The 14,756-nt window shown below is 44.8% G+C and overlaps 1 protein-coding gene across 2 annotated transcripts in view; it reads left to right on the top strand.

Moving 5' to 3' along the window:
- LOC119184751 (uncharacterized) overlaps positions 1–13,286 on the top strand; it is a 77,772-nt gene extending 64,486 nt beyond the window's left edge. Inside the window, exons 6-9 of one of the 2 annotated variants that reach the window (XM_037434042.2) lie at positions 2,960–3,130; positions 4,298–4,420; positions 11,005–11,301; positions 13,048–13,286. In XM_037434042.2, the coding sequence (XP_037289939.2) occupies positions 2,960–3,130; positions 4,298–4,420; positions 11,005–11,301; positions 13,048–13,070 (614 nt within the window). In that variant the 3' untranslated portion in view covers positions 13,071–13,286. Of the gene's footprint in view, positions 1–2,956; positions 3,131–4,297; positions 4,421–11,004; positions 11,302–13,047 lie in introns of both variants that reach the window. The other variant, XM_037434041.2, reaches the window with a different exon arrangement.
- Positions 13,287–14,756: the final 1,470 nt, after the last annotated feature.

The raw sequence follows: 14,756 nt of genomic DNA, 5'->3' as shown, positions 1-14,756 counted from the left end.
ATCGTGCGACAGCGAATGTTTAAAGATCGTGTACTACTCAGCTACGTGCGGCACAAGTTACACAGTGTAGAAAACGCTTCTCTAAACCTCAGTGCCTCTACCCCTGTTCACATGCAAGCCTAATCAAGAAAAAAAGGTCTTGCACGCAAGCATTATTGTAACACTGGTTCGCATATACGTGCAGAACTATGCGCCTGTCGGTATACATTTATTTGAACGTGCCTTGCGAAGTGGTGCGGCTTTGTGTGTTCGTGATGCGTGATATGGGCGTGGGTCTTTAAAAGCGATTCGCGGGGTGAAGGACGGGACCACACGTATTATTTCTGCGTGACACGCATTGTGGATAATCGAATCCCTGAAGGGCGTTTAGTTATTGCTTATCTGTACGGGAAATCATAGGCCTGCTTATACGGAGGCCAGGTATTAATGCATGTTTACGATTACACAGTGTATATTCAAAGTTGGAGTCATAGTGTATACAAGTAACTGGTTAGCGGGGAAGAAGAGCGTAAGAGAGACGAGGACACAGAAACATAGAACACATACGAGTGCATAATTTAAAGCTGACATCTTAATTTCACCGACTGCTCTTTCAACCACCCACACCATACCTATATCAAAACACCAGCCAAAATCATCAGGAAGGTAAACCGCATGGTCACTGGAAGCTATCACGCGCACATGAACTGCACCGCGCGCACGCATCTTGCGCTCTCAAATTTAAACAACACCAGTGAAAAATCATAAAGTCACCTCTTAACAAAAAAACATTGCAAGGGAACGATTTAAATGAAACCTGTGAGATACTGTGTCCCAGAGTGAGCGAGTAAATTAGACGGCTTGCTAATGCGACTGTCTCCTGCTTCTCTGATAAAAAACACTTCCATGATTTCACATTCTGTTTTGCCGTTTGCCTTTTTCAAAAATTCTGTGTTTAAAAAAAAATGGGCGCACATCCGCATTGCTTGCAATGTTCAGCCACGCACATTCAAATTGCGCACTCTCGCTCTCTCGTTGAAACACCTTCCGGTCTGCCCTGTGTACTGGCGTCCACAGGAAACGGGTATCTTGTAAACCACATTGGAATCGCACCGTGTGTTGCGCGTTCTCTGCTTTGTTGTGCATAGCCATCATGAATCTTTGTTTGTCAACGCGCACAATTTGCACAGCTCACAAGCTGCAGAAAACACTACCCCAGTGTTATGTTTACACGCCATTATTCTTATGTTGTCGGATACTCGGTGAATGTATAGAATTGCATTCTATACATTCACCGTGGCCGTGTACTGTTTACACGTCAGTGCACGTCAAAAAACACCAGGCGGTCGATATTTCCGAAGCCCTTCACTACGGCGTGCTTGAGAATTGTATCACGGTTTCGTAACGTTGAAGTCCCGATAATAATATTAGTATATTCATTTTCTTCATTTGTTTATCTCAAAACATCGTGGTTCACTGACGGGGGCCAAAAACATTTTGTCTTCACCGATTCTTACCAGGCGTAGTGCATGTCCTCTCGGCGCGAACCCTTTCTACGCGCATGTTGGCCATTGACTTCAATATGGATTTCATTTACGACTTATTGCGTTACCGCGGGATTACACGCAAAGTGCGTACTGAATACATGGTGTGCTGGAGTATGACAGATCGTGTAACCGGGATCGTTTCGCAACCATTTGGCTTTACCGCTATGAGGAAGTGGTGTGCTGAGTGAAACAGTGTTGCCAATTTGCCGCTGCGATGTCGTCGTCGCCACGAAGGTCGAATGCGCAAGACAGGTAGTGTACGTGTGCGGCGTACGAAATATGACAAGGCGCTGGCCATGCGGGCATTCGCGAAGCGTGCTTCATAAACTAAACGAACCCACAAACGATAAGAAAAAAACGAAGTTCACACATTACGCGAATTCGCTTACCGGTTATCGAATGTGAGGCGATTACACGGCAACGTGACCCGCTCAGTTTCAATTCAGCCATTTGATGGCTCAAAGGTTTGATTTGAAATGGATCAATAATGAGCACAAATCTCCGCGTCAATTTCACTCTTCCCATGCTAACTTCTTGATTCCTTTCTTTTCCCTGGGGTGATCAGTGACGCGGATGTGACTGGAGAAAAAGAAGAGGGAGAAGTTTAGGGCTCCATTTATTTCTGAAATGATGCTCTCCGGGTTAATTGCATGAGAAAAACAAACGAACAAACAAAAGCATAACGTCTTCATGATGAAACGCATTCCATTCACTTCGTTGACGAACTGCATACCGAATGTCTATCTCGTGCAACGTTGACGAAACTTCTGCAGGCACAAGACGTAATGACTTGAGTTAGCTTTAGTTATATTTTCATTGATTGATTGATTAATTGATTCATTGATTGATTGATTGATATGTGGGGTTTAACGTCCCAAAACCACGATATGGTCATGAGAGACGCCGTAGTGGAGGGCTCCAGAAATTTCGACCACCTGAGGTTCTTTAACGTGCACCCGAATCTTAGCACACGGGCCTACAACATTTCCGCCTCCATCGAAAATGCAGCCGCCGCAGCCGAGATTCGATCGCGCGACCTGCGGGTCAGCAGCCGAGTACCTTAGCCACTAGACCACCGTGGCGCGGCTGTATTCTCATTGAAACTAGGTGTTCCTTTGTGTTGATACGTGTTTTAACCGATCATTGACTTCCCTTTTTTTTGCCTTATACGTATTCATCATTTTGTTTAGTTGACCGGTGTTATTCTTCCGTACTCTAGCGATCAAAAATGTGGCCCCTCCAGGTCATATATTGTTCTTATCAACATACCGTTTGCTAGATTCGATATCTAACCAGGAACTCATCGAGTTGTCTCCTTCACTCGTTCGTTACACGTTACACATCTTTTACTTTACGTGTTACCAGTCACTCACCCAATGAGTATTCGATCTAACTGGATTATAACATTTTATTTTCGTGCTTTCTCGCAGCAGCGCCACCCAAGCCTCGTGAGGAGGATGAGATGCGGTTCAGTGGCCTACGAAGGGACCAGATCCCGTCGCGTTCCTTCCAGACGCTCCAGAAAATGACCGGCGCCGATGACCAGCCCTACCAGCAGCAACAACAGTACTACTACCCGCAGTCACAGCAGGAACCACCCCCGGGTGAGCACTGTTACGTGCTTCGTCTAGCATGGTCCAGCTGCTCGGTCATCACGACCTGTCTGTCATGAACTTCGTGTGACGAATTTAGCAAGCTGAAACAGAGTTAGGCGTTCGCGAACACATAAACTCGACTTTAATCTCGACAACGGCGCTATGCTGTCATGGAGCATCGTGCTCCCTGACACTACCTTCGAAGTGTCAGTGTAAACAATATCAAGAATTATAAATGAAAAAAATAAATTGATAAAAAAGAAAGGATGGGCCTGAAAAACAAATTCTGTAGCCAGCCATTTCACTTGACTGCCGCTGTCATGAGCACTGAGATGCTACTAATATTTATATGGCGTAAAATGTAAGGAGAAGAAATAACAACGTGGCAGTAAAATTGACAAGTTACTCTTTGTATGTTTTTATTTCTTTCGGTTACTTTTATCGTCACAATGTCATTATGCAGCTGTGTCCCAGGGAGCTTGTGGCGCGCCTTGCCAGTGAAAATGGACTAGGCTAACTTAACCCTTTGTCCAGCCCTGGCTTTACTGATATATGGTACACGGATGATTGCAGGAACATGAAGAACACAGTTGTATCACTTTATATAGACAGGCGATTCCAGCGAGAGTGGTTGTGCATAGCGCATACAAGGTTTACCTTTTATTCGTAGTCTACACGGTCACACAGCACCTGTCATGGCTGTCTAGTAGACGGTCTAAAGTCGTGCACCAGGAGAGGGGTATCATTGCTCTACACAGAAACAACTGAGGCCGTCGGCCAAGGCGGTATAGTGAACACGCCGGGAGGCTGAATTGAAGGTCGCGCGTTCGATTCCTGCCACAGCGGTCGCATTTAGATGGAGCCGAAATGTGAGAGGCTCGTGTAATGTTCGATGTCAGTGCGTGTGAAAGCGCACCAGATTGTCAAATTTTCCAGAGCCATCAACTACGGCGTCTCTCCTCATACTTACATAGTGGTTTGGGCGCTTGATGTACCATATATTAATGTTACTAAACAACTGAGGCTGTACAGTTATGTTACTGCAGAAGACACACCCTGTGTCAGAGATAGCGGCAAGATAGACATATGTCTCGTGAAAAGTCTTCCTCACTCCCGCACGCTGTTTACGTTGTGTTTTCGACGCGTCGCGCGTCATACATTTGATGGTTGGCGCAGACATCCGCGAGTACTGCAACCACCCGGAGGAGCTGGACGACACGACCATCAACCCGCGCTACCGCGGAGGCAACATCCCCTCTCGCTCCTTCAAGATGCTTCAGGAGATGACTGGCGACGACGGTGAGTCTCGGCGAGCATATTGCGCGGACGCGAAGCGCAGCGCATGAGCTAACGATGCCGGTGGCCCCGGCCATATTCGCTTTTTCACCGGTATGCTGATTCTCGTCGGCATCGCTCCGCCCCCGAACGAATTCAGTAAGAATTCGTTTGCTGGTGAAACGATGTACGTGAAACGACCCAACGGAACCGAGGGAAAAAGAGCGTACGCAGGAGTGAATAGAATACGTGTGATTTCGCTGCTTGCTGGCAGAGGATTAGCGGTCGTTAGCGAATAATGGCGCTCGCTCTACTGGACGCATTGCATAGTGTGTCGGAGCATTGAGCGTATACACACATGAGCTTAACAATATTCCACGTCTTTGAACTGTGGGGGAACTATTTGATGTTTTTGTGTGTTTTTCTTGCGCCTAAGTTTAAATAAACATTAGCAAGCGCACATCAATGCGGTATTCCGCACAGACATTTTTAATGCAACAATCGTGGTATGGCTGTTCGTTTGGATATATATGTAGCAGCGTACACTGCATAAGCATTAGATTCACTTAATAACTGTATGCTGTAAAGAGCTGTAGAGGTGCAGATATTCTATATAACCGAATCCAGGGAGTGCTAAAAGCGTGTGAGCCAAGCCCCAGAACCAAGATGATGTAGCAACTCCGTTCGAATGCAATCGTTGCTTTTCGATCAAGGCCAGTTTTTCGCCATCACAAAATCGTAAGCGCTTGCTGATAGCAAAAAAAAAGAACAGCAAACTTGCGCGAAAGGCATTTCAAATACACTGCAAAAAACAAGGACGTTCCACATAATATGTGAGTAATAATTCTGATTAAATTATTCCTTGTAAACGAATGTATTCCATGAGCTTTTGTAGTGATTGGCATATTCTAACTACTGTAGGTATTTCTTAATAAAGCTGCTATGAGGGCGGCCAAAGCTCTAACCATTCATGAATAGGGAGTAAGTGTGAATAGACAAGGACGTAGTAGAGACACAGACAGAGTGCTACTTTCAAGGGAGCTTTTATTTTCGTACGAACCGATAAATATATAACGAGCGAGCATGGAAATAACAGAAACAAAAAAAGTTTTGTGGATTCACATTGCTGAACCGAGCACGTGTACAATGCACTATCCCGACATAGCAAAAATTAATTTCGCTGCGACATATTAAGGTAGTGAAGCTTTTTCTGAGGAAGCGATACAAAAGGTTGGCTAACACACATGTTTGCTAATCTCGCAATTTCATACGCCTTCATAATCTCTCTTGTAATCTTGCCAGGTGCCTTGAATAGGATTGCCATGTTTTCTAACAAGGGCTTGCATCCACAATTTCGGCAATGACGGCCCAATTGACCTATGATTATTTTCGTGTTTTTATAATGATGCTCTTACAATTTCTGATTGATACATTGGCCGGTCTGACCAACATGGGTTCTTATGCTAGGAAGTGGAATAGCATAAACAACGTTACGAGCACAGTTTACAAAAGATGTTCAATGAATAATGAGACAAGCGTTTACACTGTAACCTTTTGAGTTGACCCGTTTACATAACTTTTGAAGACGTTAGGGAGCGGAAAAGACCGTATTCATCCCGGACTTTCCCTTTCCTGCGATTCTTCTAGAATTGTGTGAAATGTCGTGCATGTTTGGCAAGAGGGCCACTTTTTTAGCTGTACCACCATTACTGCTTTTAGATGTTTTTTTTATATTTCTGCTTAAGCCTTCTGTGACCGAGCTCAGCATACCTACTGGGTATAACGTGACTTTGCTAAGCACTTGGCCTAGTCCAGAAAACTGCCTGCAACCTTGTGGTTACAGCCCCGCCGCGGTGGTCTAGTGGCTCAGATACTCGGATGCTTACCCGTAGGTCGCGGCATCGAATCCCGGCTGTGGCGGCTGCATTTTCGATGGAAGCGATAATGCTGTATGCCCGTGTGCTCAGATTTGAGTGCACGTTAAAAAGCCTCGAAATTTCCGGAGACCCTCACTATGGCGTCTCTCATAATCATATGGTGGGTTTGTGACGTTAAACTCCACGTATCAATCAATCAACCTTGTGGTTACAGAACTTCATAAAGCAGCTATTAAAACAGGATTGTACAGTGGCGCATTTAACAAGCTTTGAATGGCGCGTTAAACACAATGCGCCGTGTATTTTCAGCTGTATGTTTGGACGGTTTTGTGAACAGGAAGCTTTTTTTTTCGTTTTATTTTTGTTGGCATAAGTAAAAAGAGTAGCTCAGCTATTTGAAGTAAAGGAATAGACAAGCGTGTTTTTTTTTCAGAAAAAAGTAAGAAAGGAGCGTGCATACGAGTTCGTCTCTAACGGATGGATGTCAAAATTGCGAACAGCAGGGCGCGCAGTTAAATCTATCCGGAACACTTTTCACCTCTCTATCCTTCCCTTTCCATTGAAAAAAGGGTACATTCAACGAGACTAGTAGCTTTTCTATTTTCCGCAAATAAATGAGGGGAGGGGGGGAGCCTACTATGATCAAATTTAATTACGCAAGGTTCATTATAAAAGTAAAAAATAAATGTCCAGAATAAAATCAGTCGGTAATACTGGTTGTCGAGACTTCAGGCAGAGGAATCGTGCTACCAATATGTCGTGCATTGGTTAGGATAAGAAGGACGTGGAAGGAAGAAGCGAACTTCTTATTCTCGAAAACCGACGCTCAAAACTAATGAAAAGCCAAGTACATTTTCTGTAAAACCTTGAAATGAAAACACTCGGCACTTTTGAGATGAGTAAGGCTGAGAAAATTAATGTAACCAACTCAGCTATTTAAAAACTGTGTGTCATGCAGTTATAGCGGTGCTAGGAAACCTTCCCACTTTCTTCCTTCCTCGTTTTCATCGGTGGGAGAGGGAGAAATGGGAACGCTACGGCTGCCTCACCCGCTGGCGTTTCTCCACATCTTCCGCACCACATGTGTTTGCCTTTTAGCGCGCCCTGGCTTATTCCCGTGTGCGCTTGTTTGCACACGCGCTGCTTTTCCGCGTTCTGTATTCTCCTCGTGGAAACACTTGCTGAGGGTCCTTTGTTTGGGCCGCACAAAAAAAGGGAGAAGGTTCGCTCCCACAAAAAAACCATTTCTTTTGTTGTCTTCGCGTTTCCGAGCAGGTGTCTTTCAGCACACACGCCACGAATCTATGTGGCAAATCGGGGCTAAGGACGGCGCCCATCACGGGCAGCGGCGGCACCTTCCGACAGTCTTGAAAAGAAGAAAAAGGCCAGCTGTCCCGAAGTTTGATCGAGAAGGCTATTCGCGCCCGACCGCCGCTTCGCCGCCTCGTCCTGCGAGCCAGCCGCTGATGTCGGTCACCCGAGGCTGTTCTTGTCTCTCTTTTTATTCAGAATTTATTGTGTGCGTTTATGTAATTTGTCTCGCGCCGTTTTTACGCCTCAGTGGCGAGGCCCGCGCGATCCTCGTCATTGACTCGGCTGGCAGAAATAATTTGCTTTTAGCTTCGCCTCTCGTTTCCGCGTCTCGCAGCCGCTCTCGGTGTAGCGCACCTTTGTATACCAACTGGAACACACCATATGCTACATTATATTCGCCTACATGCGGAGTCTCTAAATGTTGCACTTCTCAGAACACGACGCTGACCACTGGCGTGTTTACACGAAGCCTATTGCTCTTTTTTTTTTAACGATTGCTATAAGGCCGAGTAACACCGATTATGCCGAACCACTGTGCAAATATAGTCGATAGCTGCGTTAGCTGCGCAATATTTGTACAGGTGACCAAGCGAGCGCTCACTCGCCCCTTCAACTATGCACTCCTACGCATACGCATCTATATACTGCCGACGTCCCTGCTTTTGAAACACTTGCTGTAGTGAGCTTTCGCTGCTCATTTCTATGTATTCGTCCACATACGACGCGGCCGAAAACGCCTATGTTTGCGGCGTCTGAAACAAAAAAAAGTATATATACACATAAAACGCCTGCCCTTGTAAAATATACACACAGCGTTCGTAAGCTAATGATGGAATCTTTCTGCAGCGAGCTTTATGCGAGATGCAGGTTTTGTTCTTGTGCGCGTTTTATTCGCATAACGGAGTGACACATGCCGACATGAAAAAAAAGCACATACTCGGTACTACGCAGAGCATTGCAGTGAGGCGTGTATGCCTCGGATTGTAGTTAAAGGAATGCAAATAGTATACGTGTACTCTCGTGTACTCTTATACCTATAGGTAGCAACAGCTAGGGCATAAGTTTAGGGGAAGATTGATCCTTAACAAGATCACAAAACCTCTGAGCAGAGGTTGTCGCAGGGGCCAACGTTCCGTCAAGACTGATCTTGTCTTCCAAGTATTTTTCATCTCTTATCTATATGGAGCAGCACATGATCGAAATGCTGCATAACATGATAACCCGCGGTAAGGCAGGGGTCTCAAACTCATGTGACCTAGTGGGCCGTATTCCTGAAATCTGTTCCCGACAAGGGCCGGGAAAGGGAAGAAAATCGAAACGGTGGGGGGAAGGGGGGGTGTTTGTTTAAATAAAATGTCAGCTAGCGTAGATATTTGAAAGGTATATGTTTTTACTATATCCAAACTATCGGTCATGGGCCATATCTGCCGGAGAATTGACGTAGGTTTTGAGGAGTATATACAATCGACACGTTCTGCAGAATGGCTAAAAATGATTGCGAAAAAGAATTTTTCTTCTGTGGCAATGTCTCAAAACATTCATGGTTACCGCTTGTGGTACATGCCTCAGCAAAAAAAAAAAATCATTGATACCAGCCCCATCTCTGATGCTCCCCCAAACAAAGCGTTATTAATATGAATAAGTGAGAAAAGAATGTCAATATCATTTAGCAGTGACCAAAGTTTATTCCTTGAGGTGGCACTGGCAGCCAGTGAGAGGTGGGCGGGTCGCATGTTTGAGACCCCTGCGGTAAGTCACGCACCGAAAGCGGCCTGATGACGTTGTTGCACTTTATTCGTTACTATATGCGAACATACAAAAGCGTCGAATCATGAGTAGAGGTGCGCCACTAAGCAGCGCTTAAATAAAGCTCTCAACAAAGAGTGGAGGGTGCTAGACAATTGTTTTCAAAAAAGGCTGTATGTAGGTTCAAATACGCCTTTCTTCCTTTCTTTGTTTCTTTTTTCTTTTCTTCTTTCCTTCTTTCTCTTTTCCTTCCTTTCTTTTCTTTCTTTCACTCTTTCTTTCTTTCTTTCTTTTTCCTTTCTTTCTTCACTAATTTAATTATTTTGTTATTTATTTATTTGTTTGTTTATTTATTAGCCACGGTTGGTGAAGCATCGTGCTATGGGCCACCAGTAAAAACTACTTTCGTATGCGTGATATAATGAGTTCTGAATGCCAGACAGTTGATGAAAATCTATTGGTGAAACAGAACGCCCATGAGAGCGTTATTTTCGCGTTCTTCACTGATAAGTTTGCTTCTATATGTTTTTACTGCGTGCCCAACGTCATATTTAGTAAATGAAAGCGCGTAATTCGCTATACTCACTTTTATTGATTTCTTTGGCCAGTTTGAATCTGGTCTTTTGGTGTGCTGTTTGTAGCACGCTTTTCGAAGTATATGCGTTGTACTATGTTTATCTCCAGTAATGCTTTGACAACATTTTAGAAATGTTCTGTCAATACTCTTTTGCGTGTAACCGGAAGACAGACAGACAGAAACAGAACTTTATTGAGGTCCTGAGAAACACCTGGTGTCGGATACCCGGTAATCACCCATGCCAGGGTCCCGTGCTGAGGCTTCTTCATTGCATTGTAACCGGGAGCAGAAAAATAAAAAAAAAGAAACTCCACAAAGTTCGCAGAGCTGCTCAAACAACGAATAGCTTAGCTAAGTCGAGGAATATCGAAGCTGAGTGGTAACTGAATTGCATTTGTTTGCACATGCGGGAGTGGCCGCCGGGGATTGACAGGTGAAATAGGAACTGGCGTGCCCCCACAGAAGTGTTGTGTCATTTCAGAACCAAGACGCTTTGATATTGGCGCAGTTCTCAACCCGAAAGTACCCGGCTGGGCTGACTTGTCAAATGCTTAGGATGTCACGTAGAAAACAGCCGTAGTGGAAGTGGTCTTTGACTGCACTCAGCGTATACTACTTCCAGTTGGGTGGTGGCGGCTGTTTAGACGTTTTTGTGAATAGCTATCCTCGTTGTGTCCTGCTTCAAGCATATACATATAGAAAGATACGAAGTTGGAGTTGAATAGAGTTGCCTCTGTTTCTTCTATATAATTGACCTGCTTGCCATGTCATGGTCGGTCTCTTTTAGCTGAACAGCGTTACACGAGAGTCGTCATTTGGAGTTGACTAAAACTACCCCCCGTACATATAACGCTGATGCAAGTGGGTATTATCGACCTCTATTTCATTATCACGTGCCGCTTCTGTTCCACCAGCGCACACCTGCAGCGATATAATGGGAATGCTTCCGACTAAAATTGAGAGTACACTGACAGAGACACGTGACGATTTCAATAAGGAGCCAGCTGGACTATTCAACTTTTTTTTTTATGAATCGTAGTTTCAGAAATGTCAGCGCTCACTGCTGCCTTTTGCCAATCTATTGTTCTACGCAGGCTCCGTAGCGCCTTCCGTTTTTGACCAGAGACGTCAACAGCAACAACAACAAGGCGGTCCCAAACCACGCAAGACGACACAGATGACCATCCAGTTGGGTGGACCCGCCGAAGAGTGTGGCTACTCTGGCCCTCAAGGGCAGGGTGGATTCGTGCCCCATCCCGAGAAGGTGTTCCCTAACCCAAACGTGCCGGCTTCGCAACAGGAGGCCGAACCGGATCCGCGCAAGTACACCGGCGGAAGCATCCCTTCGAGGTCCTTCAGGATGCTGCAAGCCATGACGGGAGAGAACACCGGTGAGAATGCTCTGTTCTGTGCCCATTGCTTCCAGTCTCGAAAAAAAATGGCTGCTCGTCCCATTCTTAAAAAGCGATGAAACCGGGGTTGTAAAATGACTGTCTTTCGGAGTGACAATCCGTCAACTAAACTGAGTGTACGAGGCGTATGACGGAGCATGACTGCACCTGCAACTTTTTTTTTTTTGCTAAACCACAGATTGAAATAGCGTAATGCTTCCGGCAGGGGCGAATCCCCTGTGAAATATGTAGTTCACCATCTGACATCATTTTCAAAGGTTTAAACACGCGCGGAATGTACTAAACATTCCGGCTACAAAAAACGGCAACTGTTAGATTTTCAATCTTACCAATATTTTAGGAAACCTACAATTGTCAAGCCTTCTATGCTTCATTGTGGCCACTCTCCGCCTAGAATTGAAGGCGCATGTTTCTGAAAATTTATTTAACAAGTCATCCGTTCTTCAACAGCTCTAATTATTTTGCTCAACGAATTCAGTTCACAAGTATGTGAAACTTGTTAGACAAACTAATTCTAGGTTCTACGATTATTCACGAATCCCCACATGCTGTTTCTCACAGTATAAGTTTCGCTTCCTGATACTCGACGCTTTATACCCCCTTTGTCCGTCATTATATGACCTTCGGCAGCTCATTTAAAGGAATAAACTGGTTCTCTTTTATGAATTAATATTCCCAAGTGGCCGTGCATACAGTATACCGAAGGTTTGCTCCAACTGAACCTACTCATAGAATGTCCAAGAGGGCAAGCACTCATTGCCACTTAAAAAAAAAAAAACTTCCCAGATTCCACGTACAGCTGGAATCAATGATATGCGAAGCACCAATGAGGAATGTTGATATGTCCCTTTAAAATCACCGCAACCTTAAGAGGTGCACGTGCATTATGCTGTACATAGCTTCTATGTCATGGTTATTATGTTTGGACGTGTCATTTACCTTCGTCGTCTATTGAAGTCACGTGATACCAAACTTGGTATTTGTAGATGTAGCGAAACGGCTTTGAGCACACTATAAGCATAGCAAGTGGTTAAGTTTTACATCACGCGCATATCATGATTATCATGTATGGACGTGTCATTTACCTTCGTCGTCCATTCACGTCACGTAATACCAAATTTGGTATATGTGAAGCTAGTGAAACGGCCACCAGCGCATCACGAGCATGGCATGTAGTCATGTTCTTACATTAAACGCATTTCACGATCATGTTGCACGCAAGGACCGGTAGTCATGTTCTTACATGAAACGCATTTCACGATCATGTGGCACGCAAGGGCCGGTCACTTGTGTTCACCCTGCAGTCATTTCATACCACATCAGTTTTGCCACATCACACGTGACCGAAAACACGGCAGGAACAACAAGACCATGGCATCTAAATAATTAAATTCATGACTTACATGTCATAATCTGCATGTTATGCCTAGTCAGTTATGCTCGTGATACAGTCACGTCGTGTATAGCAAATTTGGTATAGATCCGATTATCTAAACGGTGAAGGGAGCTAGAAGTCGTAGGTGGCTAGATGGATAGATATATGCGGTCAAACTCGCCGAAGTTCTCTAAGAAATACTTCGAATTTAAAATCGAGTTAAACATGGGAGAAACCGTCTGGCACTCGCTATAACCGTCATTGCATTGTTTGAAGAATAGGCACTGTACTGCAGAAGAAAGCTCCGCTGCCGGTGATTTGTTCACAATAAAATTGTTCGTTTCCCACAGGGGACGGTGGCACAGATTTCTAAGGAGTGGTCCTGGACGCGGTGCTTATACCACGCCTTGGATGAAGACAACGCCAGTGGGAAGCGGCGAAGATGCACTTGTGCCACGCTGGCTCGAGCTCCCCACTTACGCTACGAGACTTGTGGTCCCCAGTCGCGTTGCAGCTTGAGTTCTTTTTTTTCCCTGTTTTGTTACGTTTTCCTTCGTTGTTAAGGGCAGCACATGTCTGTGTCCTGCTATTCGTTGTGCTTCTCAATCACAGCTCGACATTTCAGCACACGCACACGTGAAAGATGCAGCATGAAGAGTGGCGCCAAAATCTATCCGACATGATGCTCGAAACAGGGGTCGTTAAGCGGAATTGTATTCGTTTGGCTACTGGCAAGTCAAGTTATTGCAAGAAGAAATCGCCGACTCAAAGGAAATTATCGGAACTTTGTCTCGAATTGCGGTTGGTATCCTTCGGGAATCACCGCAGCACTTTTTTAGCCTTTTGCAGATCTAGTATATAAGATCATGGTCCTGAGATCTCGTCTAAGATCAAAAATCACACGTTTCGCGCTGGTTTGCAGCATACAGCAAAAAAAAAAAACACTCGTCGGTAATGATTAATGCTCTAATATTGTAATTAGACAGTGACTCGTAGAATAGAGTTTTTGACATCACAGTGATCTGCAAATTGCGGCCTCAAACACTAACATAATGTTTATGTTAACGAAACCCAATAACCTGAACAAAGTTGCTTCTATTACACTTAAGTAGGATGAGACAGATAAACAAAAGCTGTGGTTGAGAAGCAGACACGTTTGTTTGTGTCAACAGTTGTTTTCTCCAGTTCGCGTTTGAATGCGTTGACACGTTGATCGGCGCTAATGCGAAAGGTCATACTCTGGGAGTCCATTTCCCGTGCTATTTCTACATCGCGATTGTTGTACGCGTGAGCCGACTGCCTAGCTATGTACGTTGTTTCTTTGTTTCTGCCGGAAAGATGGCACAGTGTTTATTTTTTGCCAAGGTTACATTGAGCTGAGGTGTATCGTTTACTTCACTGAGCATGGGGCTCAGTTCAAGCGCTCACAGTAGTCTCTCTAGTCATCATGAAGCTCGGTATCTGCAATATTGTACTCGCTGCGGCAATAGTCTCAGGTCGTGCTTTATTTAAAAAAAAAAGAAAAGAGGAGATATTCTCGTTGTTACTTGCCAAAAAGTCAAGCCCCTGTCTGATAGTTTTCCTGTGTGTATGCAATGTGTGGGCGCAATGGCAACCTTTCGATTGAAGAGGCTTTGCTCAGCACAGGTGTCCCAGACAGGAAAAATGGCAATATTCTTTTACACCCTTCGGACTTGCTTTTTGTTATATGTTAACATGTTCTTAAAATCCAGCGCACCTATGGTGCATGACATTGTCATTCGCGCTCTCTAATCTAAGTGCCTTTCACGCGTCGCAGAATTAGAGAATAAAACGGATGAAAAAGCTCTTCATATTCAATCAGTGTGTGTTTCTCTTGGGGACCGACGTCGTCCTGTGGCAGTGACGTCACAACGAGGTTCACTTGCTAGCGTAAACGCGAAACCAACGAGTCGGTAGGTGGCCGATAGAGGCAGACACGGTCACCTTTCGAGAACATGAATACATCAATCTTGACTGCAGGCCCGCTTCGCCGATTCATGCGCTCCATTTGTCCCAATTGGCCCGCGTATACCTTCTT

Source organism: Rhipicephalus microplus, chromosome X, assembly GCF_043290135.1.
Source record: "Rhipicephalus microplus isolate Deutch F79 chromosome X, USDA_Rmic, whole genome shotgun sequence".
Lineage (NCBI taxonomy): Eukaryota > Metazoa > Arthropoda > Arachnida > Ixodida > Ixodidae > Rhipicephalus > Rhipicephalus microplus.
Note: the sequence above shows the minus strand (reverse complement) of the source record. Positions and strands in the feature narration are given on the sequence as shown.